Genomic DNA, 27,679 nt, shown 5'->3' on the forward strand with positions numbered 1-27,679 from the left:
TGCTGCAAACTTATATAAATTGTCCTCCGTGTCTGTGTCCACAGCCTGGGTAAGCTGTGGACTTCAGTAATATAAAAAAATCCTTTGTTTATATTCTATGCATGGAAGATCTCTGGAAGCAAACTTTGAGGATGTTTCAGCATGCTCATCAATTTAATACAAGAGTAGTTTCCAAATCTAGTCATGAGCTATAGTATATTTACAAGCTAATGCTTCTTGGAAAAACATTTATTTTGAAACTAGATTTTTAACCTTGTTTTGAATAGCTAAAACATTCAAATCTTTCTTACAAGACTCTTTCTAAGAATTGATATAGTTCACTGTAATGTTCTTTGGATTCTTGAATATGCTTGTTCTGTGGATGTGTGTGTATATAGTATTGATGGTTTGCACTGGTACAGTAATTTACCAATGTTTAATATAACTACCATTCCTCCTGTTCTTTTGAGTAATGACAGTAGAATTGGACACAATGGTTGTTTCAAAATGAAATCTGAATGAAATGTCTTATGTTTGTGAAGAACCTTTTTATTCTTGGAGCTGTGATTACAAAATCTTTCAGAAGATTATAAAAACATTATGACTATTTGATCATTGTAGAGATTACTAAATATAATAGAAGATTTGAAAAGCAAGCTGATCAATGAGAGAAAAGATAAGTTACTTTTGGAATTAAAAATTCGTGAAGAAGTCACACAAGAATTTACTCAGTATTTTGCTCAACGGGAAACAGATTTCAGGTAAAAACATTTTTTGTTTAGGTTGCGTTGTAGTCTTCTAGTTGTACATAACTTACACTCCTGTATAACTCAGTCATGTAATATTAATCTCTAGGTAAATATTTGCTTTTATTTTTTCTACAATTGTAAAGGACAAAGTACTTAGGCTATGTCTACAGTTGCAACTGAGCACCACACCTTTTCTTTCAGAGGGTATGTTTACACTACCACCCTAGTTCGAACTAGGGTGGTAATGTAGGCAACCGGAGTTGCAAATGAAGCCCGGGATTTGAATTTCCCGGGCTTCATTTGCATCTTGCCGGGCGTCGCCATTTTTAAATGTCCGCTAGTGCGGACTCCGTGCCGCGCGGCTACACGCGGCACGGACTAGGTAGTTCGGACTAGGCTTCCTATTCCTCGTTTCACGAGGAGTAACGGTAGTTCGGAATAGGAAGCCTAGTCCGAACTACCTAGTCCGTGCCGCGTGTAGCCGCGCGGCACGGAGTCCGCACTAGAGGACATTTAAAAATGGCGACGCCCGGCAAGATGCAAATGAAGCCCGGGAAATTCAAATCCCGGGCTTCATTTGCAACTCTGGTTGCCTACATTACCACCCTAGTTCGAACTAGGGTGCTGGTGTAGACATACCCAGAGGTACTAACCCCCTTTTTCACAAGACAGAAATTTTGCTGCAGCAAGTTTCAGTGTAAACAGCATGTCAGCAGGAGCATACTCTGTAGACCACGTGAAAACTGGCTGCTTGTTGGAAGTGGAAATACTTTGTCTGTAAAAGTGCTCACAGAGGATACACTGCACAACTTTTAGCAACCAGAGCTGTGTAGTGAAGATGGCCTTAGTGTTGACGACTTTTTAACATACTTGCCTCCCACCTCTCCACTCTGTGCAAATGTTCTTATTCCTGTGTCCCATATAAGTGACTCTTCAGGGTTTAAGGTTAAACCATTTCTCAAAACATGTTAAATTTAAAAAGTTACTCCTCCTTTACCAGAATAAGTGCTTACAAAGCGGGCTATGCTTATGTATCTGCTCAACTTCACATCTCTGGTTATAACAAACTTTCCTGTACATAAAAAGCTTCCCTTTAAAAGAGGGAATAAAAGCTAAAACTAAACCACTTTCTGTTTCATGAGGTCAGCGTATGCTTGCTTTTTCACTATGCCAAATGGATGTATTTGATTAAATAAAATGGAGTTCTCCTCCCTTCTTCATCTCCCTTAGAAATTACTTGCAGATTTTTTTTCCACTGCTCTAGTCTTTTCCCCTCAGCTTTCTTACTTGGAGGGCCTTTTACTGGCCACAGCTAATTCAAATCCACTGCCCAGGTTGTGACATTAATCACTTTCAATGAAAGCAACGTCTTCTATACCAGGGCCATTCAACTTTGGAAATCCCTAGGGCCACAGTGATACTCACAGCACCTGCCGAGGTTGCAACTTAAGTGTGATTGCATATATGTGTGTGTGTCTATATATCTATATGCAAATCACTTCTTTCACACTGATGGGCATAAATACAAAGTTTACGCAAGACTACACAACGCACAGGCCCTATTTATAGCCGTTCTGCTGATATTAATAAAATGCAATACTTACCCCATTTCCACCTATATCACAGTACTTTTAATGAATAGTGACAGTCCAGGAATTTAACTACTGAAACGCATATCAACCCAAACCTCACTGCAGGCCAGAAACAAACGGGCCTGCAGCCTGTGTGTTAAGTAGCCCTGTTCTATAATATTATAAAAGAAGAGGTGTCCATCATGCCCGCTGTCACCGAGCACATTAGAAAAGACTTGAGAAGTTTCTAGAGAGAGGAAGGCCCCCAGTCCCACCTACAGCTTTGTCCCCTCTGCCGAAGCCCTGCCCCCTCCACAAAGAGGGGAGGAGGAGCAGTGTGCACCACCACTGCCACGGCGAAGGACCACCCCCTGGAATAGCAGGGAGGGAAGGAGCCACGTGGCCTGAGGCTCCCCAGCACTGGGAGCAGCAGAGAGGGAGGAGGCCATGTGTGCATCCTCCCCTACACTGAGAGGGGAAGACTGTGTGTGTGTGTGTGTGTGTGTGTGTGTGCGCGCGCACTCCAGCATCACCGGAGCAGTGGGGATTGAAGAGGAGACACAGCCCCAGCCTGGAGCAGTGTGAAGGCAGACAGCTGTGTGGCCCAAGCCTCCCTGCCCCTGGGAATAGTGGGGAGGGAGGAGGTCAGGTGTACATCTACCATGGCAACAGGATGGGTAATACTCATGTGTATAAACTTTACATTAAACGAGTAAATTTAAAAAAAAAAAATCCAGCATTCTGAAAGACACTGGAAAAACAAATGACAGTTGTGAAGTTCCTAGATCTTATAGGCTACCAAGTCAAAAAAAATCCATAATCTAATTGAGAAGATAATAGGTATGTTTTCGGGGGGGTGGGGGGGAGAGAATGAACTAGCTCCAGCAGCTGGGGAGCTCTAGCTCCAGCGGTCAGGGAACTCCAGCCCCAGCCCTGGCTGTAACTAGGGAGCTTTGGCCCAGGCTGCGAAGCTCTCCAGCTCAGCCGCCTGCCCTGGTCACAGAGCTCCAGCCACAGCTGCGGAGCTCTGTCACGGCAGCGCTGTTCTGGCTGCGGTTCTCTCTGGCCCTGGCAGTAACAGGGCTGGCAGGAGCCCCACGGGACTAAGGCAGTAGTGAGGGAAGGCTGGAGCTCTAGCCCAGTGACAGCATGGCCACGATGGGAGGGACCTTCCCTGGTCTGGCAAATCCCCTCGTTCGGGACCAGTCAGGCCCCGAGGGTGCTGGATCAGCGAGGTCCAACCTATAGTGAAGTTTGTTAGAGCAGCTATGAGTGATTTAAAATTAACAGAACCTGCATATTCTCCCACATGACAGTCAGAAGGTAGTGTCAGTGACTTCTAACGATCTCTTTTTAAATAACTAATTTCTAGCATTTGAACTCTTTAAATACAGGCAACACCTTTCTCATGAACGAGAGTTGCTGGCAGAAAATTCTGAACGACGCTTGCAAATCTACAAGGAGTTAGTAAATGAATGTGCCAAAAACCGGGATGAACAGGACACAAAGGATTCCCATTGTAATGAAAGAGCTGGAATGCTGGTATTTTCCCCTTCCCCCACATTGTTGAAGGATCTGTCTTTGTACTTTTAACTAACCTACTGTTAAGGGATGAGCACTTTCATGGTTGTGTTAATGTAAATTAACTCCAGAGACCAAGGAATTTGGTGGTGGTGATTTCAAGAATTCTTGTCCCAGTTAGGGTAGACCTTATTTCTTATTAAACTAGATGTTGGTACCTTTTTAGCTTGTCGTTAAAGAACTCAACAAGATTTATTTTGGGGATTTTTCAATGGATGAAAATTGGCATCTGTGCACTATGAGATTTAAAAATTAGCAATCCTGTGGCACCTTAGATACTAATGCACATAATATATCATGAAACAAAATACAGGACTATGTAGCACTTTAAAGACTAACAAGATGGTTTATTAGATGATGAGCTTTCGTGGGCCAGACCCACTTCCTCAGATCAAATAGTGGAAGAAAATAGTCACAACCATATATACCAAAGGATACAATTAAAAAAAAAAGTGAACACATATGAAAAGGACAAATCACATTTCAGAACAGAAGGGGGATGGGGGGGCAAGGAAGGTAAATATCTGTGAGCTAATGGTATTAGAGGTGATAATTGGGGAAGCTATCTTTGTAATGGATAAGGTAGTTGAAGATAGCTTCCCCAATTATCACCTCTAATACCATTAGCACACAGACATTTACCTTCCTTCCCCCCCCGCATCCCCCTTCTGTTCTGAAATGTGATTTGTCCTTTTCATATGTGTTCACTTTTTTTTTTTTAAATTGTATCCTTTGGTATATATGGTCATGACTTTTCTTCCACTATTTGATCTGAGGAAGTGGGTCTGGCCCATGAAAGCTCATCATCTAATAAACCATCTTGTTAGTCTTTAAAGTGCTACATAGTCCTGTATTTTGTTTCAGCTACACCAGACTAACACGGCTACATTTCTATCACTATAATATATCATGATCTTTTATGGGTAAAACCCATTTCATCAGATGAGTTGGAGTGGAATCTGGATCCTACAATTTTCACTCTAACTCTTCTGATGAAAAGGGTTTTACCCATAAAAGCTGTGCCATAGGACTGCTCGTTTTCATAGAAATGATGGCTGTGGTAGGATCTGTCTAATAGAACTAGAGTTCTGTGTCAGCTGATTTAGCAATTTAGGCCATTTCTATATAACCATAAAACACTTTTAAATTCCTTTTCTAGGAAGGAGGAAATAATGTAGCTCCTGAAAGCAGTGTTGATTTTGAGGGCATTATTACATCTCTGCAAGATGATGTCACTGATATTAAGAAGCAGGTAGAAGAAACTCACAGGTATATTGTATCTTTAGAAGACCCACAAGAAGCTATTGCTTGGCTTGAACAAAATCTGGGAAAAGCTACTGTTGAGCTAACTAAAACTAAAGAAGAGCTAACACAGAGAACTAAAGGTATGTGGGGTAAAATAAGAGTGGTTCTGAACTAATGCAGATATAGAAAATTGTGTTGAATTTTAATGAATTAAGTGGATTCGATATCTTCATTTTTTCTCTGTTTTAATATTTATATTTTAATATATTTGACATCTCATACTGTGATCTTTCTAGTTGATCAAATTGGATGCTAGCTCTTATTTTTAATTACACTATTTTAAGCTCAACCAAACCTCTAGCTGGGGATGTGTGGGTTTGGAGATGAGGGATTTGGGATGCAGGAGGGGGCTCCAGGCTGGGCTCTAGAGGGTTTAGATTGCAGGGGTTGGGCTCAAGGAGGGAGATTTGGTAGAGGAAAGGGCTCAGGCCTGGATCATGGCATGGAGACTAGTTTTGGAATGTCAGATTTGGGTGGCTCTCCGAAAGTGGTGACATGTCCTGGCTGTTCCTAGGCAGAGGCACAGATGGCTCTGTGCACTGCTCTGTCCTCAGGTGCGGCCCTCCCACAGTTCCCCTTGGCTGCTGTTCCCAATCAATGGCAGCTGCAGAGCCAGTGCTCAGAATGGAGTGGGAGCAGATACGGAATCCCCATAACTCCTTCCTCTGCCTTGGAGCAGCAGCAGCATGTTGCTGTTTCTAGGGAGCAGATAGGGACCCTGCCAGTCCCACGTCAACCAGACTATAAATCAGACTTTCAATGAAGATCAGAAAAAGCAATTTTTATAGAGCTTTCCGATTGGTACAGGGCCAGATAATATAGTTGCTGCTCTAGTGCTGTCCCTGTGGCTGCTCCACTGTAGGTGTTTGCTTTCGCATCCCTGCACTAATAGTTGGAGCCTATTTTTGGTGGCAGTGCTGGGTTGAGTCACATGTATGGTCACTCTCCCAGACAGTTAACTAACTCTGTGTGACAGACCAACCCACACTGCTCTGCCTAGGGTGATAGGGGGAAAAAAAAAGACACAATCAGTAGCTGGCTAGGTAGTTGTTAATTAGTTATTTTGTTTCCTCGTTAGTAGCTACTTAGCCTTCCTTTTGTTTTTTCTTCCTTGCGTTGTGAGCTACTGCCTGAGCAGAACACCAGTCACACCTGGGCATAGTTGGTTGAAGGTGAAAGCCAGTCTCTCCTCCCCTAAATACCCTGTTTCCAAGACTTAAAACTCTGCCCCACCTGCAAGCTTGTGATCCCTGTCTGGGATTGCTGTAGTGTAGTTAATGTGTTCCATGCTCAGGCGAAGCATGTGTAACGGCGTGTCGGGAATTCCCCAGATCCTTTACCCCCATAGCAGCAAGAACAGACTCCACCATCCAGTAGAATAGGGAAGGTTTATTGCTTCTCCAGGATACAGCACAGTGTAGACATGATGTGGCTACAGGAGTGAAGGCCAGGCTCCCGTAGACCCCTTGTGGTGGGGTGCCTAGGCCCCTAAACTCCCAGCCCTCCACTTTAGTCTCCTCTCTTCATGTTTCCAGCCAGACTGCCTTGCTCCCAGACGCTGGCCCCCAGCCAGGTGTTGGTCTCCACCTCCCTTCCTTTGTCTCTTCCCCCAGGGAAGAGCCTTGTTAACTGCTCAGGCTGAGACCAGGTGTCTGGGCCAATACACATGTGGGTGAGTCAGTGGGAATCGCACATCACAGCGTAGGGGAACCCCAGGTTACAGAGCAGACAGCACCTCTGCTATGTTACAGCATGAATTCTACAAAAGTGTCCACGTTGGCTCAAGCTCACAGCCAGAACAAGATGGGCTAGACTTACTTCTCCATACAAGAAGGAAATTTGAGCTGTATCTCAAACCTGCATCGGAACCTGAAACTTGGAACCCTTCCTCCAACTTGCTTCACTGACCATGGTTCCTGACAGGGGTCCTTCTTCTACTCCCACATCGGAACACACTTCCAAACATCACTTAGGTGCCTGCCTCTTTAAGTCCCCACTGCAGGGGTTGGCAGAGGAGAGTTGTTCCACAGGCAGGCATCCAGCACAGACTGCGCTGTCAGTACTGAGAGCTGAAGCAGAAGACAACCCTGGCACCACTAGACTCTGCCAGAGTTGGCTACAACAGAGGCACTAATGGAAAATCAAAACCCCAGCCTCTGCATTGCCAATAAGGAAACTACAACCTTCAAAGAGCAGCATGGCACCGACGCAAATGATGGCTTCTTCAAAGGCACTCCTGATGCTGATAGAGATGCAACTGACAGTGCCATCTTATGCTTCACTGTCCCCAGCACTGACAAGCTGGCAGCTTCAGGGTCCAATCAAACCAGCACAGCAGCAGTTCCTCAGTCAGAAGCATCTGTAACTGGGCTTTGCCCCTAACTTCCCTTTCCTTGTGTCAGTCTGACACGAATTTGGCATTTAGTCTCCTTGCATCCCCAATATCACCTGCACCTTATGCGAAAAAGGAAAACCAAGAAGCTCTCCCTCCATTGTCTCCTGTCTACCAGGAATCAGCCAACACAAGAGCATCTCTTTGGCCATACTACCCTGACCGTAAGTACTTACTGTGGTATGAACAACCCTGGTGGCCCCCAATACTTCACCCCAATGGGCATATTAGAATTTGTAGGCCACTTACCCCAATAATAGGGATTACCTGCTACATCGAGACCTGGGGCACAGCAGTTGAAGGTAGCTTCTGTAGCAGCACCCTCAATGGTGATAGGGGAACCAGAGGAAGAAGAGGATGACCCCGTAACAACCACTTGTTGTCATTATCCACAGAGAACACCATTATGCTACTTTCCCCCCCAATACAGGGTATGATTTTCAAATTATTCCAAGACCTGTTTAAGAAGGTAGCTTGGTTCTGTGACTGTTTTTCTTTAGGAGATTCAAATAACACATTAGTAAGTGGACATTCTGGATACATCTGGTTCATTCAGAGTCCTCTTTTCCATGAATGATGCACCAATGAACCCTGTCAAAACCATTTGGCAGACTCCTGTAATTGCTCCTTCAACCTGCAAGAGTCCAACAAGAAATATGATGTACCAGCCAAGGGCATAGAGTTCTTTTCTTGCATCCAGTGCCTAATTCCTTATTGATGAAGTTCAGGAATGTGGCAGGCAATGACAGCCCAGGAACACAACTCCTCATAAGGACTGGAAAAGTCGTGATATGTTTGGACATGAGGTTTACTCCTTGGCCATGCTTCACCTCCGCATAGCCAACTATGCAGCACTACTTGTAAAATATGATTATACAAACTTCATGAATATCTCCCAATTGACTAACTTTATTGCTGAGGACAAGAGAGAACAACTTGCAGTACTTGTGGCAGAGGGACAACTCATCTCCAAAACAGCTGTCCAAACAGCACTTGATTCCACAGACACATTTGCAAGCTCCGGTGTGATGGTTCATGTAATGAGATGAACCCCTTGGCTCCATCTTTCTGGCTTCTCCAAAGAGATGCAATCCATGGTGGAAGACTTGTCACTTGAGGGGCCCAGACTATTTGCCGAGAAGACGGATGAGTCCCTCCACTCACTCAAGGACTCACAAGTGACACTCCAGTCTTTGTCAATCTATACTCCCAACCCAAGGAAAAAAACAAAACCAAATTACTATACACCCCAACAATTCCACTAGCCTATGTATTTGCAAACAGTGGCAATTGAATCGTGAGGTTGCGGGCATAGTCCCTCATGGAAATAACAGTCTACTTCTTCAGTGGCTGCATCCCAGCCGTTAACCCCCAGACAACAAATCTGAAGCCTTAGTCCAGGGTTGGAGGAACCTAAGGCCTGGGGGGCCAAATGCAGTCCCCAGCTTGCTTGGATCTGGCCCCCAAGACTCAGTGCTCTTCCCCAGCATTGGGGAATCCCTGCTGGTGGTCCAACCCCCCTGCTGCCCCACTTCAGGGCTGGAGCGCACACAATCTACTAGCCTGGGCTCCCCTAGGCTTTGGTGTTGGAGGGGAACATGGGGAGTGTTTTTCTCCTCAGTCAGGAGCCACATCAGTGAGGGTTTGTTCTTTGGAGGGTTTATTTGCCCCCGACTGATTTTTCTGTGGGTCAGCAGCCCCTGATCCGAAAAAGGTTCCCCACTCCTGCCTTAGTCGAAGACCCAAAAACCCCAGCTCTCCGTGACACCATGTCTCTCCTGAACATTCAGAGATTGTCCCATTTTATCTAACTTGGGAGATTCTCATATCCAGGGGTCGACAAATTATGGAAAACCCTACTCACCAGACAAAAAAGGGACTCGCCACCCTCCCCCACAAAGTGTTTTTTTTTTTTTAAATGGCATAAATTCCTAATAAGACTAAGAACAGTAATTACTAATAAGTTCTTAATAAATATCACCCAGGTTATTAATAAATATCTTATAAATCTCTCTCTTTTCTCTACCATGTCTCCTCCCCTGGAGCCTGCTGCCCCCCAACCACTCACCCTCCTCTGCTGTCCTGACTCCTGCCTTCCTGAGACCTGCCCCCCTCTGGCAGCCCTTCTCTCTGTCCTGTGCCCACTCCTCAAGTAGCCCCACTCTGATCATGAGCTACCCCTCCTCATCCCCTCTCCTAAAACCTCCCTCTACACACCTGACCTGCCTCTCTCCTCTGGTGCTGGTCCCTCTCCTGCAGGTGTCTGCCCTTCTGCTTCACCCCCAGAATCCCTTGGCACCTGCACCCTCCTGGTACCTTCCCCTTCCCTCACTGCCTCTGCCCCCTTTGCTCTCTTTTTCCCTGATACCCACTCCCTCCCCACCCTCTGTCCCTGTTCCCCTCATGCCCCTGTGCCCTTAGAGATGCCTTGCTCCATCCCTGCCTTCCTCATGCCCACACCTTCTTTCAAGCCTTCTCCCGGCACCTCCCCCTCCCCCTCTAGGCCCCAGTGCCCTTACCTTCTCCTCTCCCAGCATCACCCTGTCCCCCCCTCCCACTGACACCTCCCCCTCCTGCCCTTTTCCTCATTGTCTGCACTTGGCCCCCTGGCATTTGTCTCTCCTCCACCCCTGTCCCTTTGGTGCCTTCCCCTTTCTTCTTCTTCTTCTCCTGACCTCCTCCTCCCCTCAGCACAAGCACCTTCCCCATATTTTTCCCCTCCCCTCCTTTCCCCTCCCCACAGCCCAGCCCAGTTCCTTCCCCTCCCCAGGGGCCAGCTGCTAGGTTTTTTGCTGCCCCCCCCCCCTTTTTGTTGTCTTTTACATATGTTTGCATTTTGCAATGGGTTTTTTTTTTTTTCTTTTTTGTCCCGGCATTTTAGCCCTATAAATAACAATTAGAATTTTCATTCGTTTTTTTTCCATAAAGGCAAAGGTGCTTCAAGTGAACTTCCCCCTTTCACTTGCTGCTGGGTCACAGCAGCCTTTTCCCTGCCCTGTCTAGCCCCTCCCTATGGGCAAGCACCCTTCACTCCGACCCACAGGGGGAGCAGGGTGCGGGGACAACTCAGAGCCAGAGGGGTGCAGGGAACAGTAGGGGAGTACGGGGGTGGCACAGGGAACGGGAGGCACAGAGCCAGAGTGATGCAGGGATTGGGGGTAGCAGGGTGCGGTGGAGGCACGGGGAATGGGATGCGGGGAACGGGAGGGACAGAAGGATCGGGGTCTAGGGGCAGTGCAGGGAACGGGCAGCACAGAGCTGGGGGGGAGCAGGGTGCGGGTTGTAAGGGTGGCGCAGAGCCATAGGGAAGAGGGAGAGCAGGGGGTCCAGGGTGCAGGGGAGGCGTGGGGAACAGGCGGCTCAGAGATAAAGGGGGGCTGGGGCCATGGCAGGATGGGAGCCTTCGGGGTAGGCCCTGGCTGTGCTGCGCGCTGCAGCCAGCTCCCAGAGACACGCAGCCAGAGCTGAGCTGCTGCGGCCCTTTAAAATCAGCGGGTCCAGGTCACGCCAGCATCCTGGCGTCCTGCCCCACCTCCTCGTGCCGGAGCTGCACGCAGGCAGCCCGGTGGGAAGAATCACTTCACTTCCCCCTTCCCAGCAGCGCTGTGCTCCTCTGCCGGCTGGCGGATCGGATGGGGCGTGCCACCCGTAGTGCGGGCTTCCACCAGCCTGTCAGAACGGCCCACCTGGCCAGTCCGCCCCTGAACTCGCCAGCTGGAAAAATCTACTCGCTGTGGGCAAGTGCATTTGTCGAGCCCTGCTCATATCTGACAGGTGCTAGAAATGGTAGAAACTGGTTACTCTATCCCCTTTCTTTCCAACTCCTCTCTCCACACTCCCTTTGGATCACTCTTCAGAGATCTCTCTTCAGAGTATCCACTGCACCAGGAGTTGAACCATGTTATGCAGCTAGGAGCAGTAGAATCTGTGCTAATGAAACAGAGGGAAAAAGTGTTCTATTCACACTATTTTTTCCACAGAGGAGTCCTGCAGATGGAGGCCTTTTGTGTTTGTGTACGCATGAGAGAAATTCTCATGCCTGGATTTCATTCACTTAATCGCTTGTGGGTTGGTGGCCTTTTTCATGGTGGAGGGATAGTTTTCTTGTATTGGGAGTGAAAAATTCACAATCCTTATTGATGTAATAACGTATCTAATCAAATAGGTGACTACCAATAAGCCTGATCATGGAGTCCTGCTCAGAACAATAACTTTAATATTAAAGTGCAATTATTAGGTTGTGTTGGTTAAAATGTATGCATTTATTTTAAGAAACTTATTTGAAAATCAAGTATTTTAGACTGCCTAATTAAATACCTTTAATACTGGTACATGGCTAAAACCTAATTGTAGGAAGAGTACCCAAACTTACTGAATGAGCTACTAGTTTGAAATCTAATTTGTGTCAACCAGTTTCTCTATTTGATTACAGAGTTTGAAATGCAAGTGATTAAATTACAAGAATCTGCTCAACAACTTGAAGAAGCTACTGAGGTAACTTTTTTTAAGAGAAGTAAATTCACTGAAACGATCTGCTTTAATTATTCATTCAAAATTACAGTAGCTTAATGTCTAATTTCATAGTGTGCTTCACCGAATATGCCTAGCACTACTAAGTTTTGTTTCTCATTGCATGTTTGAGTATAAAAGATTTGGAATTATATTACAATGCATTCTGTTATCTAAAACCTAGTAAAATGTAGTTTTTCTCTTTTTAAAGAAAATGACGATACAGAATAAACGAATTGAAGAGCTCATGTGCATTGTGGAGCAAAAAGATGATGCTATAAGTAGACTAAAAGTCTTAATATGCCATTTAGAAACTACAGTAAAAGACTATGTAAGTTTGTTTGCATCTTCATTTCTTAAAATGTACAAAACTTATCTGACTTTTTAAATGCATGTAATAACTGCTTAAAATATGGGAACAAAGTAGGAGTAAATAATCAGCTCTTGTAATGGAGAGAGGTAAACAGCAGTGTCTTGTCCCTCAAAGAACTGTAGTGGGACCTCTGGTATTCCAGATATGCATAATGGGTCTGGAGAAAGAGTGCAGTGAGGTGGCAAAGTTTCCAGATGATTTAAAAAAAAAATTCTCAGGATAGTTAATTCTTAGCAGTCCACTTTACACTTACAAAGGAATTTGTCGAAATTGGGTGACTGGGCAACAAAATGGCAGATGAAATTCATTGTTGATAAATGCAAAGTAATGCACATTGAAAAATATAATCCTAACATAATCACCAAAAAAAAATAATAGGGGTCTAAATTCGCTTTTACCTCTCAAGAAGAGATCTTGGAGTCATGAGTGGTTGTTTGTTCTTTGGGTGATGTCCCTGTGGGTGCTCCACTCTAGGCAATGGGTCTTTCCTGGAGCTGCAGGTTCAGAGACCTTTTCATAGCAGGTAGCAGTTGGGCCATGCATGCGCAGTGAGCCTCTCATGCTGCTGGCAGTTTGACAGTTGAGTGCAGCCCGAATCCCCTTCCCTCAGTTCCTCTTCTTCCGTCCTCTGTTGTGGACGGAGCTCTCCTGCCATCTCAGGTGCTTCTCTCCTCACAGAAATATTTCACTCTCTTCACAACCTTTTGATCTCATTTAATTACAGATTGCCTTGTTACTTTATTTCCACTTCAAAGAGACAAACAAAACAAACCGGGGAACACTGTTCAGTCAGCGCTAGCTGCTTCAGAGGCAGCGGCTCCTCTCTGCGCCAACTGGTTTCACTCTTTTAAAAAAAGAAAGAAAGAAGAAAGCCGGGGTGAAGGGGAGAAAAAAGATCAAAATCTCATAAAACAGCTGCCTTTACCCACGAGCGTGCCAACAGTTGAATTAAGAGCCCCTCCCCTCCACCTCCACTGCCAACAGCTCTAATATACCTGGCTCGCGGGGGGTTAAATGCCGCAGCTGCAGAAAATCCATCCCATCTTCAGATGGTCATAGCTGCTGTCCCAGATGTTTGGGGGAGTTACACATCCCACAAAAATGCAAGCACTGCAAAAACTTGTCTGCCAGAGCAAGAAAGGACTGGGAGCTTAGGCTCCGTATGTCCCTTATGGAGAAGCCGTTACAACCTCTAGCTGAAAGTGTGCGGGATCAAGGGGCATAAAATCCCAAGCGCAGATTAGCCTCAAGGTCATCAGCTGACTAGGGTCTCTCCTGCCAGGTCTTTGCCACCTGATCTGTACCCCAGAATAACCACGGAAGATGTGGCGACCAGTTCCGTGGTGCCGAAGTCTGCCTCTGAATCACCTGCTCTGGCCCCGAGCATGCATATAGGAGCCACACGCTCACTCTCTGCACTGGGGAAAGCGCCCAGACAAACTCCGGTGCCAAAGCAAGCGTTTACACGTGCAGCACCGGCTAGAGAAGCAGAACCAGCTGCAAAGCGGCCCTGCAAATCTTCGACACCACCACTCAGCGTGGCGGCTTCTCCAGTGCCTCCCCTCTACAGGCTTTCAGCCCACAGACAAACCAGATGTGTTTTAAAGGAAACAAACTGCAGGGGACTCAGGGAGAGTACTAGTGAGCAAAGACAACCTGCCCCACTCCCATCAAGGGAGCAGTCTCTGGCACTGTACCCATCCTATTCACCACCACAATATGGATATGGGTGCTTAAAGGAGATCATTATGACCAGAGGAGTGCATTCTCCTTGCAGCATTCACCTCCCACCCCATCTCAGCAGGGGCATCACTACGCAGCATGCCCGTATCACCCTCCATGGCAGCCAAGCTTGTACTATCCACCACCTCATTACCAGCCGCATTGGGCACCTGAGATTATTGGGAACCACCTAAATTCCATTCTGCTACCCCATAGTCACGGAAAAGGCTACCGCCAGCTTCACCTTCCCACACTATTGGATCCATGCCAGATTCTGAGAAGGACGGTCAATTACCGGGCAATCAGGACAATTCTCAGCTGGTGCAGTCAGAAGACAGTCCCCTTTCCCCTCTGGAGGAGGCGATAGCCCTTGAGGATGTGTGCTGCTTACTGGGAGCTCGCATTCAGGATGTCACTGAGAGGCTTACCAAGCTGATCAAACCTTCGGATCGCTACCGCTTCCTGCTTCTCCACGTGGGAACTAATGATACGGCCAAGAATGACCTTGAGCGTGTTACTATGGATTATGTAGCGCTGGGAAGAAGGATCCAAGAATTCGGAGCGCAAGTGGTATTCTTGTCCATCCTCCCTGTTGAAGGGAAAGGACTGGGTAGGGATTGTCGAACTGAGGATGTAAATGTGTGGTTGTGCAGATGGTGTCGCAGAGAGGGCTTTGGTTTCTTCGACCATGGGACTCTGTTCCGGGCACGAGGATTGTTAGGAAGAGATGGGATCCACCTAACAAAGAGAGGAAGGAGCATCTTCGCGGGCAGGCTTTCAAACCTAGTGAGGAGGGCTTTAAACTAGGTTCGTCGTGGGATGGTGACCAAAACCCTGAGGGAAGTTCGAAAGTCGGATGCCGGGAAGAAATGCAGAGAGGAAGGGGCAAGAAAGGGAGGACCCCTGCTTCGAATGGAGAAGATAGGACAATCAACTGGTCACCTGAAGTGTTTGTACACTAATGCGAGAAGCCTGGGCAACAAACAGGAAGAGCTGGAGGCCCTGGCCCAGACCAAGAAATATGATTTAATTGGGATAACAGAGACTTGGTGGGATGACTCGCACGATTGGAGCACTGTCATGGAAGGGTATAGATTGTTCAGGAACAACAGGCAGGGGAGAAAAGGAGGAGGAGTTGCACTATATGTAAGAGCACTATGATTGCTCTGAACTCCAGTATAAAGAGGGAGAAAAACCTGTTGAAAGTCTATGGGTTAAGTTTAAAGGAGCAAACAACAGCAGTGATGTTGTGGTTGGTGTCTGCTACAGGCCACCGAATCAGGTGGATGAGGTAGATGAGGCTATCTTCGGACAACTGAGCGAAGCTTCCAGATCGCAGGCCCTGGTTCTCGTGGGGGACTCTAATCACCCTGACATCTGTTGGGAAACCTATACGGCAGTACACAAGCAATCCAGGAAGTTTTTGGAGAATGTTGGGAATAACTTCTTGACACAAATGCTGAAGGATCCGACCAGGGGCCGTGCGCAGCTTGACCTTCTGCTCACAAACAGGGAGGAACTAATAGGGGAAGTGGAGGTGGGTAACAACCTGGGAAGCAGTGATCATGAGATGGTAGATTTCAGGATCCTGACCAAAGGAAGAAAAGAGAGTAGTAAAATACACACCTTGGACTTCAAAAAAGCAGATTTTGACTCCCTCAGAGATCTGATGGGCAGAATCCCCTGGGATGTTAACATGAAGGGGAAAGGAGTCCAGGACAGCTGGCAGTATTTTAAAGAAGCCTTATTGAAGGCACAGAAAGAAACCATCCCGACGCTTAGCAAGAGAGGCAAACATGGTAGGAGACCGGATTGGCTTACAGGGGAAACCCTTGGTGAACTTAAGCACAAAAAGGAAGCTTACAAAAAGTGGAAATTTGGACAAATGACCAGGGAGGAGTTTAAAGGTATAGCTCGAGAATGCCGGGGGGTTATCAGGAAGGCGAAAGTGCAAATGGAATTGCGACTGGCTAAGGATGTGAAGGATAACAAGAAAGGTTTCTACAGGCATGTTAACAAGAAGGTGATCAGAGAGGGTGTGCGGCCCCTAATGGATGAAGGAGGTAACCTAGTGACAGATGATGTGGGGAAAGCTGAAGTACTCAATGCTTTCTTTGCCTCTGTATTCACGGACAAGGTCGGCTCCTGGACTTCTGTGCTAAGTGACGCAAGATGGGATGAAGATGGACAGCCCGTGGTGGGTAAAGAACAGGTTAGAAACAATTTAGAAAAGCTAAACGTACATAAATCCATGGGTCCGGACTTAGTGTATCCGAGGGTACTGAGGGAGTTGGTAAATGTCATTGAGGAGCCTTTGGCTATTATCTTTGAAAAGTCGTGGAGATCGGGAGAAATCACGGATGATTGGAAAAAGGCAAATGTAGTGCCCATCTTCAAAAAAGGGAAGAAGGATGATCCAGGGAACTATAGGCCAGTCAGTCTTACCTTGGTTCCTGGAAAAATCATGGAAGAGATCCTTAATGAATCCATTTTGAGGCACTTGGATGAGAGGAAAGTGATTAGGAATAGTCAGCATGGATTCACGAAGGGCAAGTCGTGCCTGACCAATCTGATTAGCTTCTATGATGAGGTAACTGGCTCGGTGGACATGGGGAAGTCAGTGGATGTGATATACCTTGACTTTAGCAAGGCTTTTGATATGGTCTCCCACAATATTCTTGCCAGCAAGTTAAGGGAATGTGGATTGGATAAATGGACGGTAAGATGGATAGAAAGATGGCTAGAAGGCCGGGCCCAGCGGGTAGTGATCAATGGCTCGATGTCAGGATGGCGATCGGTTTCTAGCGGAGTGCCCCAAGGTTCGGTTCTAGGACCGGTTTTGTTCAATATCTTTATTAATGATCTGGATGAGGGGATGGATTGCACCCTCAGCAAGTTTGCGGATGACACTAAGCTGGGGGGAGAGGTAGATAAGCTTAAGGGCAAAGATAGGGTCCAGAATGACTTAGACAAATTGGAGGATTGGGCCACAAGAAATCTGATGAGGTTCAACAAGGGCAAGTGTAGAGTCCTGCACTTGGGACGGAAGAATCCCAAGCATAGTTACAAGCTGGGGACCAACCAGCTAAGTAGTAGTTCTGCAGAAAAGGACGTGGGGGTTACGGTGGATGAGAAGCTGGATATGAGTCAGTGTGCCCTTGTAGCCAAGAAGGCTAATGGCATATTAGGTTGCATTAAGAGGAGCATTGCCAGCAGATCCAGAGATGTCATTATTCCCCTTTATTCGGCTCTGGTGAGGCCACATCTGGAGTATTGTGTCCAGTTCTGGGCCCCCCACTACAAAAAGGATGTGGACGCATTGGAGAGGGTCCAGCGGAGGGCAACCAAAATGATTAGGGGGCTGGAGCATATGACTTATGAGGAGAGGCTGAGGGACTCGGGTCTGTTTAGTCTGCAGAAGCGAAGAGTGAGGGGGGGATTTGATAGCAGCCTTCAACTTCCTGAAGGGAGGTTCCAAAGAGGATGGAGAGAGGCTGTTCTCAGTAGTGACAGATGGTAGAACAAGGAGCAATGGTCTCAAGTTATGGTGGGAGAGGTCCAGGTTGGATATTAGGAAAAACTATTTCACTAGGAGGGTGGTGAAGCACTGGAATGGGTTACCTAGGGAAGTAGTGGAGTCCCTAGAAGTGTTTAAGTCTCGGCTTGACAAAGCTCTGGCCGGGTTGATTTAGTTGGAATTGGTCCTGCCTAGAACAGGGGGCTGGACTTGATGACCTTCTGAGGTCTCTTCCAGTTCTATGATTCTATGATGAACATATTGCAGCAGACCTGAAACAATTCCAAGACCTTTTTAAGAGGGTCGCTGCCTCCCAAGAAATAAAATTACAAGCAGTTGAGGAGAAACAATACCACCTCCTAAAGAATATTCACCCCTCATCCCAGGGCAGAATCGCATTGCCCATAAACAAGGTGATTATGGAAGTGTCCAAAGACCTCTGGCATCGGCCCAGCCAATTTGCAAGAAGGTGGATAGGAAATATTTTGTCCCACATGAAGACTTAGACTTCCTGTTCTCCCATCATCGGCCAAACTCATTGGTGGTTGATGCAGCAAGCCAATGGGCAAAGGCCCCTCACCCTAAACCAAATAATGGAGATAAAGAACACAAGAGGTCAGACCTATTTGGGAAGAAAGTGTACTCCTCTGCCACCCTGCAGCTTAGGATAGCCAACTATTCAGTGAACCTGACCAACCACGACTTTGACAGCTTCTCCAAATTAGATGACCTGATGGAGCATTTACCAGACACCAAAAAGCCTATCCTCGGGGCATTCTTATGTGTGAATCTCACAATTGCCCACACAGCACTGCTTTCTGAAATTGATATTGCTGATACTGCAGCAAGAACAATTGCTACAGCCATGGTTATGAGAAGAACATCATGGCTTCAGGCCATGGGAGTCCCAAGAGAACTTCAATCTAAGGTGGAATATCTGCTCTTCGACAAGCACAAACTTTTGCGACCAACACTGAGATCCTGCACAACAGGAAAAATTTGTGTACAACCTTGCATACCCTAGGAATATGCACACCACCCTACTCGTCAGCCCCAATTTGACGGTGCATACCTGTCTTCAGCTCATGGGCCATATGGTGGTCACCACCTATGTAGTCCAATGTGCGCGCCTACACTTCTGAGCCCTGCGGCACTGGCTGCCGTCAGCCTATACGCCATTGCGGAGTTCTCTGCAAAAGGCAGTTATTATACCGTGACACTTCCTGGAATCTCTCAGGTGGTGGACATCCCCAGCAATCTACTCGATGGGGTGCCCTTCTTTCAACCAGAACAATCAGTCCAAATAACTGATGCCTCACTCATGGAGTGGGGTGCACATCTACAGCACCACAGCATGCAAGGCAAATGGTTACCACACAAAGCACTACTCCATAACACCTTCTAGAGCTCAGAGCGGTCAGGAATGCATGCAAGCACATTACTTAATCCATCACCCACAGAACTGTCCATATCTCTAAGGACAACATGACCACCATGTTCTACCTAGACAGAGAGGTGCACGTTCCTAATCTCTCTGTGTGGAGGTGGTCAGCCTTTGGAACTGGTGCATCCAACATGGAGTCACATTAAAAGCAGCATACTTACTAGCGGTGAACAATGTTGTGCTTAAAAGAAGCACCCGGGATCTTTTTCGGGGGGATAAGGCAATATGCCATGTTTATTGAGCATACATATATCAATCAATACTTTATCATATGCATATGATACATTACTCATGTGTGCGCGCGCACAGGCTCTCTCTCTCACTCACACACACACACACACCCCATCTTGTGACCAGTAGTCGCTCCCCCTAACTACACTGGTAAGGTGAGTTAGATGGGGGAGGGGTGGAGCCGGGCTTCTGCCGATCCGGATTGATGCCTCGATGTTGACCGGACAAAAACCCGAGGTCCCTCTGCAAGAAGCTTCGTATTTATCCCTCTTATGCAGCCAGTTAGTCATCGCCTCATCTCTTTTAATGCTGCTTCAAAGAGGCTTCTTCCAAGGGCAGGCACTTGCTGCTTGACTCCCAAGGCCCTCTATATGTCCAATCTTCTTTTTAATGAGTTCATTTCACAGGTATTATCTTGGATCTGGCTCGCAGCCCCTCTCCACCCTTGCAACTGCTGCTGGAGGTGCTCACCTTTCATTCTCTATTCACACTTCATTCATTTCAACAGGGCAATCAATGAAAGGGGAGAGATCTATTCTACTCCTAGCAAGAGACATTTTTCTTTACCTTAACTATTCCTAACACCTATAACACATAAAGAGCTTGATACAAAATTTCTATGGAAAAGACTGGATACAAGGTTTCTCTTAATACAAGGGATTCTATAAGAAGGCTTAACGTAAAGATATATCTAAAAGGACAAGATTTTATTTACACACACGCACACGCGCACACACACACACACGACGTACCAAGTTTCTTTTAATACAGACTTATATGAGAATGATACATGGTTATATGGAAATGTTACAGAGATTTATCCACAACACCATGGCAGATGCTCTGAGATGCAACTTCACCATCGATTGCGAGTGGGAACTCTATCCACAAGTGTTTGCCCCACCTGTGAAAGAGGGAATCTATTCAGTAACATACCTTTTTGTAACTGGGAGGAACACCAAATGTCCTCGCTTTTGCTCCCGTGTGGGACTGGTGAAGAGATCCGGGGAGATGCATTTCTAGTCCCATGGGATGAGCTGATTTACTATGCCTTCCTGCAAGTACCATTGAGACTAGAGTTAGAATGTTATGAAACTCAGAATAAATAATGCCTTTGGAGGAGGGGGAGCAATAGGTTATTTAAAGGAGACTTTGGTGAGCAATTCAGAATAGAAAGTATGTATGAGGAAATGAGGAGTTGGAGACAGAGGGAAAGCATCAGCCCCCCAATGCTGTGCCATAGTTCATTTTGATGTGTGAGGGAGAAGGATCATTAACGGATATAGTGTTGCACTGACAGCTAAGTTTCAATAGGGGTGAAAAGTAGAAGAAGCAAGAGAAGATATCAGAAATGTTTGGAGACAAAGCAGGCATTCTACATGTATCTTCGTTACCATCCCCCTACCTGGATACAGAATGAAGTTGGTAGTAGGGATGTTAGAAACGATTTAATTTAACTGCTAAAATTATTAATCAGTGCTTCCACCTCTGGGGGTAGGTCCAACAGCTGGGGCATGTCTGGATCCTGGTGCCCCCTTCTGGGGAGCTCCCTGCTACCTTGTGTATCAGAGGCAGCAATGTTGGGTGGCAGCAGCTCCTCTTTGTGACGGGCCTGAGCTCTCTGCAGACAGAGGCTGCTCTGTGGGATGCTGGAGCAGCTGCTGTCCACAGGAAGGTCTGGGGCTGCACCCCGGACATGGGCTGCTGCCACCCTGCACTGGCTCCTCAGTATTAGATGCAGCAGCGTGGGGTGGCAAGCAGCTCCCCTGCGTGCTCCTCATTTAACACTTGGACTGGTGGGCTGGGACTGAGCCCGATTGCAAGTCCGAGTTTTAAATGCAGAGCATGCATTGGGGGTGGAGTGGGGTTTTTGTGGTTAACCAGGACTGTTAACAGATAAGCAATTGGTTATCGGCTACTCGGTTGACATCCCTAGTTGGTAGTATGGAACAGTTAGCCAGAGACATTCCCTCCCCCGCCCCATGCCTTTTGAAATGACTGACTTTCTACTTTTTCAATTGTTAGAACCAATGTTCCTTCTAATCTTTTCTGTCCATGTGTGGATTTTTCCTTTTTTTTTTTTTTTTTTTTTTAAGTGCCCCAATCCATGTGACAAACTAGTGTGGGCACTCTTCTGATCGGCTGGGCATCATTTGAATCTGCCCTGAGCAGATGCACAACTGCACAGCTTACAGGGAATACTGGTTACAACCATGGTAGCAACCTTTGAGGTGAGATGGGTCTATAAGCACTTCAGTGGTGTTGACTTTAATGCACACACTAAATCCAGTAAGTGTCAGCTAGTCTGAAACAGTTGGAGATCAGTGGCAGGTAAAAATTTTTTATTTGCAGCTATATTATCTGTATGCGTTCACTTTTTTCTGCAAGCTCCAAACCGATTAATTCCTTACCGTACATTAGGGGAAGCAAATTAACAGAGTCATCTTATTCCTGCCCTTCTGTTTTCAGTAGTATGATTGCTTTTGAGGGTTTTAGTTATACTCTGAAACTTTTTATGACTTATACAAGATATGGCTCTTGTTATCATTTCCTCATTCTCTAATTAATTTTCCCAAAGTGAACTGTTGGTAAAATGTTTGTATATCTGTAGTTTGGTCAGGTGTGAAAGTACAAACCGTAACTCTATCCACAATTCTTAATGACATGGTCGTGTGAAAATTTTAGTGACATGTTTGCCTTATCTGGTCAGCTTCGGCTTGTTCATGGAAAAACCTTAATCTTAATATTTGGTTAAATTTACAGAAGAGATGAAAGCATTTGCCAAACTATACTTTGGGCTTAATATTTTATGATGGGCACTCCTATCCTAATTAGAAACTATATCAAGTGGTGTTGGGAGGAGGAAGGCGTAAAGCTGTTACTGAGATCTACTTCTGAGAAGATGATAAAGTGTAAGCACTCTGGGTATGTCTACACTTGAACCCTAGTTCGAACTAGTGATGCAAATGTAGGCATTCGAAATACAGCCACTCCCCGAGTTACGACCACCTTCACTTACGACCATCCGCACTTGCGCCCAAAGTAGTCGCAAATGCAGATCCAAGTTACGAATGGCGATCCGCACTTATAAACAGCGCGGTTGCCATGTAACACTATGGGATCTGAATTACGAACACTTCGAGTTATGGACCAAGCATTGGTCTGTAACTTGTTCGTAACTCGCGGAGCGGCTGTTGTCAATACAGCGGGGTCTTAAATATCCCGTGCTTCATTAGTATCATCTCGCTAACGTGTAACTACAATCAACAGCTGTTTTGAAACGCGCCGGTGAGATCATGCTAATGAAGCGCGGGATATTTAAATCCCCTCTTCATTGACTATTTCGGATGCCTACATTTGCATCCCTAGTTCGAACTAGAGTGCAAGTGTAGACATACCCTTTGTAAAAAATCAAACACACAGTTTCTGTACCTTCCTTCAGAAAGCTTTACTTTTGAATTATATTACTGTTCTATCAATGGAATGCGTAATGTCACTGGTTTGTGCACATTATCTGTGTTGGTATTTTTTCTTCCCCTTTGTGCTGTGTTCTGTATTCCAAAGCATTGTACACTTTTTTTATTGCCCATAGAAAAGACTATAGAAAAGAATATCTTCCTACAAGGATTTTTGTGTGTGACTATTTCTCATTTTTGTTTTCAATATCAAATTGAAATTATTTGCTTGCTTGTAACATGTTTGCTGCACGTTTTGTATAATGATAGGTAGTAACTAATTTTTATTTAAACACAGGACAACACCTTGACTACTATTAGAAGACAAATGGCAAAGGAGAACAGCAATGGGACTATAGAAAGCACTCAGTCTAGTGATAGTGTAAAGAGTATGTTGGACATTGGAAGAAAACGTTGTTTTGAAAGTAAGCCTACCCAAGAGGAAGAGCCACCAACTAAGAAAGGTATCATTTCTTCCACAGCTAAACAGGGAGCCTTTCGAAAAAATTTGATTCCAATGCCAGAACAAAAACTTGCAACTCGTAAACTTTATCGTCTGAGGAGAAGAAAGCAACATTAAATGCTAAATGGAAGTAACTATTTACATTGTCTTGTGTGTAGGTAAAATGTCTCAACTGTCTGTACATACTTTAAAATAAAAACTGCTTTTATATGTCATGCTTTTCTCTCTGCTTTATCTGCTAATACGTCTTATAAGATATTTATTTGGCCTTTGACTACAACTGGTATGTTTAACTCCTGTTTGTCTGCCAGGCTTGCTGTTCACCTTCTTAAACCTTACTGTTTTCCCCACTGAGCTGTTTTTTAAATCTCTGAAGTGTTGATGCACTCTGTCATATAGTATGTGTATGCTGTACACATTTCTGGGCAAGGTGTTTCATTAGGTTATCCTATAGAAACGTACAAATGCTGCAGTCTAAAAAATCTATATATAATATGCAAAACTGATACTGTTAAAACTCAAATTAATTTTGGAATCTAGTGTTTCTCATTACTGGAGAAACTACACTAAGTAGGCATTCTAGTAACATCTGGCCAAAATCTACATAGTGGTTCAGTGTCTGCAGTGCTGAGATCTCCCTGTGCTTGAACCATGAGCCTCCTTGGCCTCCGAGCACCAAGGATCATGTTGCTACCTCTCCAGAAGCTAAGGAACATCAAATAACAGGTGTAACATCTACACAATTTGAGTGGGGATTGCAGACAGGAATATGTTGACCTAAACAAGAGTTAAGGAAAGGAGGTAATGGGACAGGCTAGAAGTTATTTTTCTACTCTTTCAAGTAATGAGCTAAAGATTTCCCCAGTTAACTTTAATCCATCTCCAGTTGTTATCTAGCCTGTGCTTTGGGATCATAAAAGACATATGGTAGTAAAATGAGAAGCAAAACACGGAGTTGCAGGTAGACCAGCCCCCTGTATAGGACTAAGAAGTAACAGCTGTTCAAAGGCATTCCATTCAGAGTCATGCTAAACAAAGGAGGAGGGGTATAGTAAGTTCCATAGGTCTAGGCACAGTGGTCACCAATCAGCACATTGGGATCTACTGGTAGATCTTGGAGCCTATGACAGGTGATCCTGACTGGTTTGGCCAAGAGGGTATCAAGTGCCAGCACTTCAGCTGCCTCCCCCCCCACTGCTACTCATCTCCTGCCCTTTGCCTTGGAGCTGCCCCTGCCCCTGGGGAGCTCCTGCTTGCTGTGCAGGACAGTAGAGGGAGAAGAGGGGCACTGATGTCAAGGTGCCCCCTCCCACTCTGAATCCTTTCTCCACAGAGCAGACAGGGGGCACAACAGTACTTGGGAGAGAGTTTGCTGGGTACTTTAGGGAGTGGTCTAGGGCCTTAGCCCCACTGTATCACTACCTTGCAGCCACCTGAGGTAAGCAGTGCCCAGTTGGAGTCAACATCCTGAAAACCTATCACTGTCATGACTCCCCTCCTCACCCCAAGAACTCCTGTATCCAAACATGGTCCCAGATTCTGCACCTAGAACCCTCTTCTACATCCCAACTGCCTGCCCCAAGAGCAGATCAGAGCCCCTCTCACATTACAGATCCCTTAATCCAAGACCAGAGCCTGCACTCAACCCTCTGCCCCAGCCTGATGAAAGTGAGTTAGAGTGAGGGTGAGCAAGAGAGGGAGAATTGAGTGAGCGGGGCGGGGCATCAGAGAAGGGGAGGGAAGGAGGTGGGCCAAGAGTATTTATATTTGAGGTAGATCTTGGATTGCTCTTAAATTCAAAAAGTGATCTCGTGCTTAAAAAGGCTGGAGACCCCTGGTCTAGGGCATAGCAGGTGAGCAAGCTGCTGATGTTGCTTTTTCTGACAAGAGAAGGAACTAATATGCCTATAAAGACCTAGAGCCAACCTTGGATCTGCATACTTTCACTTTCATAGATCAACCCTTGTAACTGCCAACAGGGAAGAAGGTGATGACAAAATTGAACAGATATTAAACACCTTGCTACTACAGACCATATGAAATACCTTCTGTGTTATTGATATTCATGCCTGATAGAAATTTGTAAATATTATTTGTCTGCATTGAACAGGAAAACAGACTGTAGAGTGGTGCAGTTATTTTACTGTTACATTTGCAGAGTCAGGAAATGCAAACTTTTCAAAATGTAAAACTTAGTTTTTGGTACTCTCTTTCAAGAGTACTCAGTCAAATCTTAAAGGCCACTTGATTGACTGTCTGGAAAGTGTTTGGAGAATTATTGCTTCCCCTTAGGTACATAATTCCAAAATGTCCAAATGTCTCTTTCTCAAATTTTGCTTGTCACAGAGAAAGATAATGTAAATTTTAGCAACAAAAACTCAGAGTGGAAGAACAAATTTCAACAATCCTGCAACCTTTACTATAGAATTTTACTATAAAATCTTAAGAATTCTCTTCACACAGATGGGCTGTCTAAGGGCACAGCTACACTACAGCGTTATTTTGAAATAAAGTGACGTCCTCACAGCAAGCCTGTTATTTCGAACTTATTTTGAAATAACAAGCTTCTTATTTTGGAATAATAAACCCCATTTCACGAGAAATAATGCCTATTTCAAAATAGCTATTTCTCTCTATTGCTGCTATTTTGAAATAGCTCCTCCCCAGGGCCATTCAAAGTAATTACTCCCCAATGCCTCCTGGGGCTCTAAATCAAGGTAGCACATTCACATTAGAGGTGCCAAGTTGGATTAATTTTGAGGCTTTCCTGTAGTGTGTACATGCAATTTCAAAATAGTTATTTTGGGAGTTATTAATCCGAAATAACTTATTTTGAAATACCCTTGTAGTGTAGGCATACTGCAAATTGAAAGTCACATGGCCTGTTATAGCACTACAAGTTCCCCAAATGATCTTAGCTATCAGTTATAACAAACCAAAAATATTTGGAATTGATTCTCGGGCTCTCTCTAACATACAATATGGTCACAGTAATAGTGTCAGACTAGGCTTTTTTCTTTTATTTATTTCAGTCACAAAGTCAGCCACATATACTGTGTGTCATCAGCATACTTTTATTATATAACTTAATACAGAGAATATATGGTGGAGGTTATGTGTGTGCCTGTGTTGGTTTTTGGACCCAGTGAAGAAGAGTGCTGGATGTCAACATGAAACTGGCCATTTGCCTTTCCAGTGTTTCTAATGCTGGTTTTTAGCCACTGAGCTGTGAAGTCCGAGTTTCAAACACAGAGCACCATATTGGTGCATGTAACAAAATTAATGTGGTGGAGATGGGACTGAGTATATGAGGGGATTCAGGGCTGGGGAAGAAGTTTGGGGTAAAGGGAGGGGATACTCCAGCTGAGGGTGTCAGCTCTGTGCTGAGGCCAGGGATGAGGGTTCAGGGTATGGGCTGCAACAGGGAGAGAGGACTCATCACAGCTCTCTCCCTGATGTAGGACCTGGATTGGGACCAGGGGAGAGGTGCCTCTCCATGCTGTGACCCTGGGTGCCTGCTTTACACACACTGATGTTTAGTTCAGTATCTTCTCAAGGTGTACTGCTGTGAATTTCCAAAGTACTCTCATAGTAGTTGTAAAGTCTACGTATAACCTCCTGGGTTTTCAAACTGCACCATTTTCTACAAAGATTTCATATTCCTCATATTTTTTTCCTTAAAAAATTCTGAATATAGAGAAACATTTTCAATAAGCTTATATGGTTGACCAGGAGACTCCTCCCTAACACTTATTATGTATGATTGCATTAGATTTTTTTTTCCAAATTTTTGAGAAGTGATTCCATCTGATGTCATTGGGAGATCCAGTTGCTCACTGATAGTTAATCAGCTTTAGTGTAATAAAAACAATAACATTTTCAAGGTGGAGCTCAGACTGCCTGTGAGTTTTGAGAGCTGAGTGTGCGCTTGAAGTTTTTAAAGTTTCAACACTGTCAACATTTTGTCTTCAAGTGGATTTCTTCATACATGTGTGAGGAAGGCAGTGCAGAAATCTTTCACTTTTTAACGTTTCCTTTCTTTACTTCCTTCTGCACACAAATGTGACTTTTCAATATACTTTTATACTAACACTTAAGCTGCCATTGTGTCAAATCAGAAGTAGATCTGGGAATGCAAACCTTCAGCATCTAATGGAAAGGATGCAACTTATTTGCTTAAAGATTCAGTAGACAGTTGTTGGTTGTGGCAGAACTGTGGACATTTTACACAATCCAGCAAACTCCTACTTTCTCTCTGCTTCTGGCAGATGGGCATATTTGTAGGAGGTAAGATTGTTGGACCAGTTGAAGAAGAAAATGTGGGAGTGTCATGTAGGTTTTTTTTGTGCACTAGAAGTCAAAGTTGTACAATCACTGCAGTAAATTGG

General features: G+C 45.2%; 1 protein-coding gene across 2 annotated transcripts in view; it reads left to right on the plus strand.

Annotated features, from left to right (window-relative positions):
* The window catches only part of KIF20B (kinesin family member 20B), a 110,619-nt gene that overhangs the window by 30,681 nt on the left and 52,259 nt on the right, over positions 1-27,679 (plus strand). For both annotated transcript variants that reach the window (XM_075935117.1, XM_075935118.1), the window contains 6 exons: positions 601-740; positions 3,694-3,841; positions 5,040-5,265; positions 12,010-12,071; positions 12,298-12,417; positions 23,127-23,292. In XM_075935117.1, the coding sequence (XP_075791232.1) occupies positions 601-740; positions 3,694-3,841; positions 5,040-5,265; positions 12,010-12,071; positions 12,298-12,417; positions 23,127-23,292 (862 nt within the window). The remainder of the gene's footprint in view (positions 1-600; positions 741-3,693; positions 3,842-5,039; positions 5,266-12,009; positions 12,072-12,297; positions 12,418-23,126; positions 23,293-27,679) is intronic.

This window comes from Pelodiscus sinensis, chromosome 8, assembly GCF_049634645.1.
Source record: "Pelodiscus sinensis isolate JC-2024 chromosome 8, ASM4963464v1, whole genome shotgun sequence".
Lineage (NCBI taxonomy): Eukaryota > Metazoa > Chordata > Testudines > Trionychidae > Pelodiscus > Pelodiscus sinensis.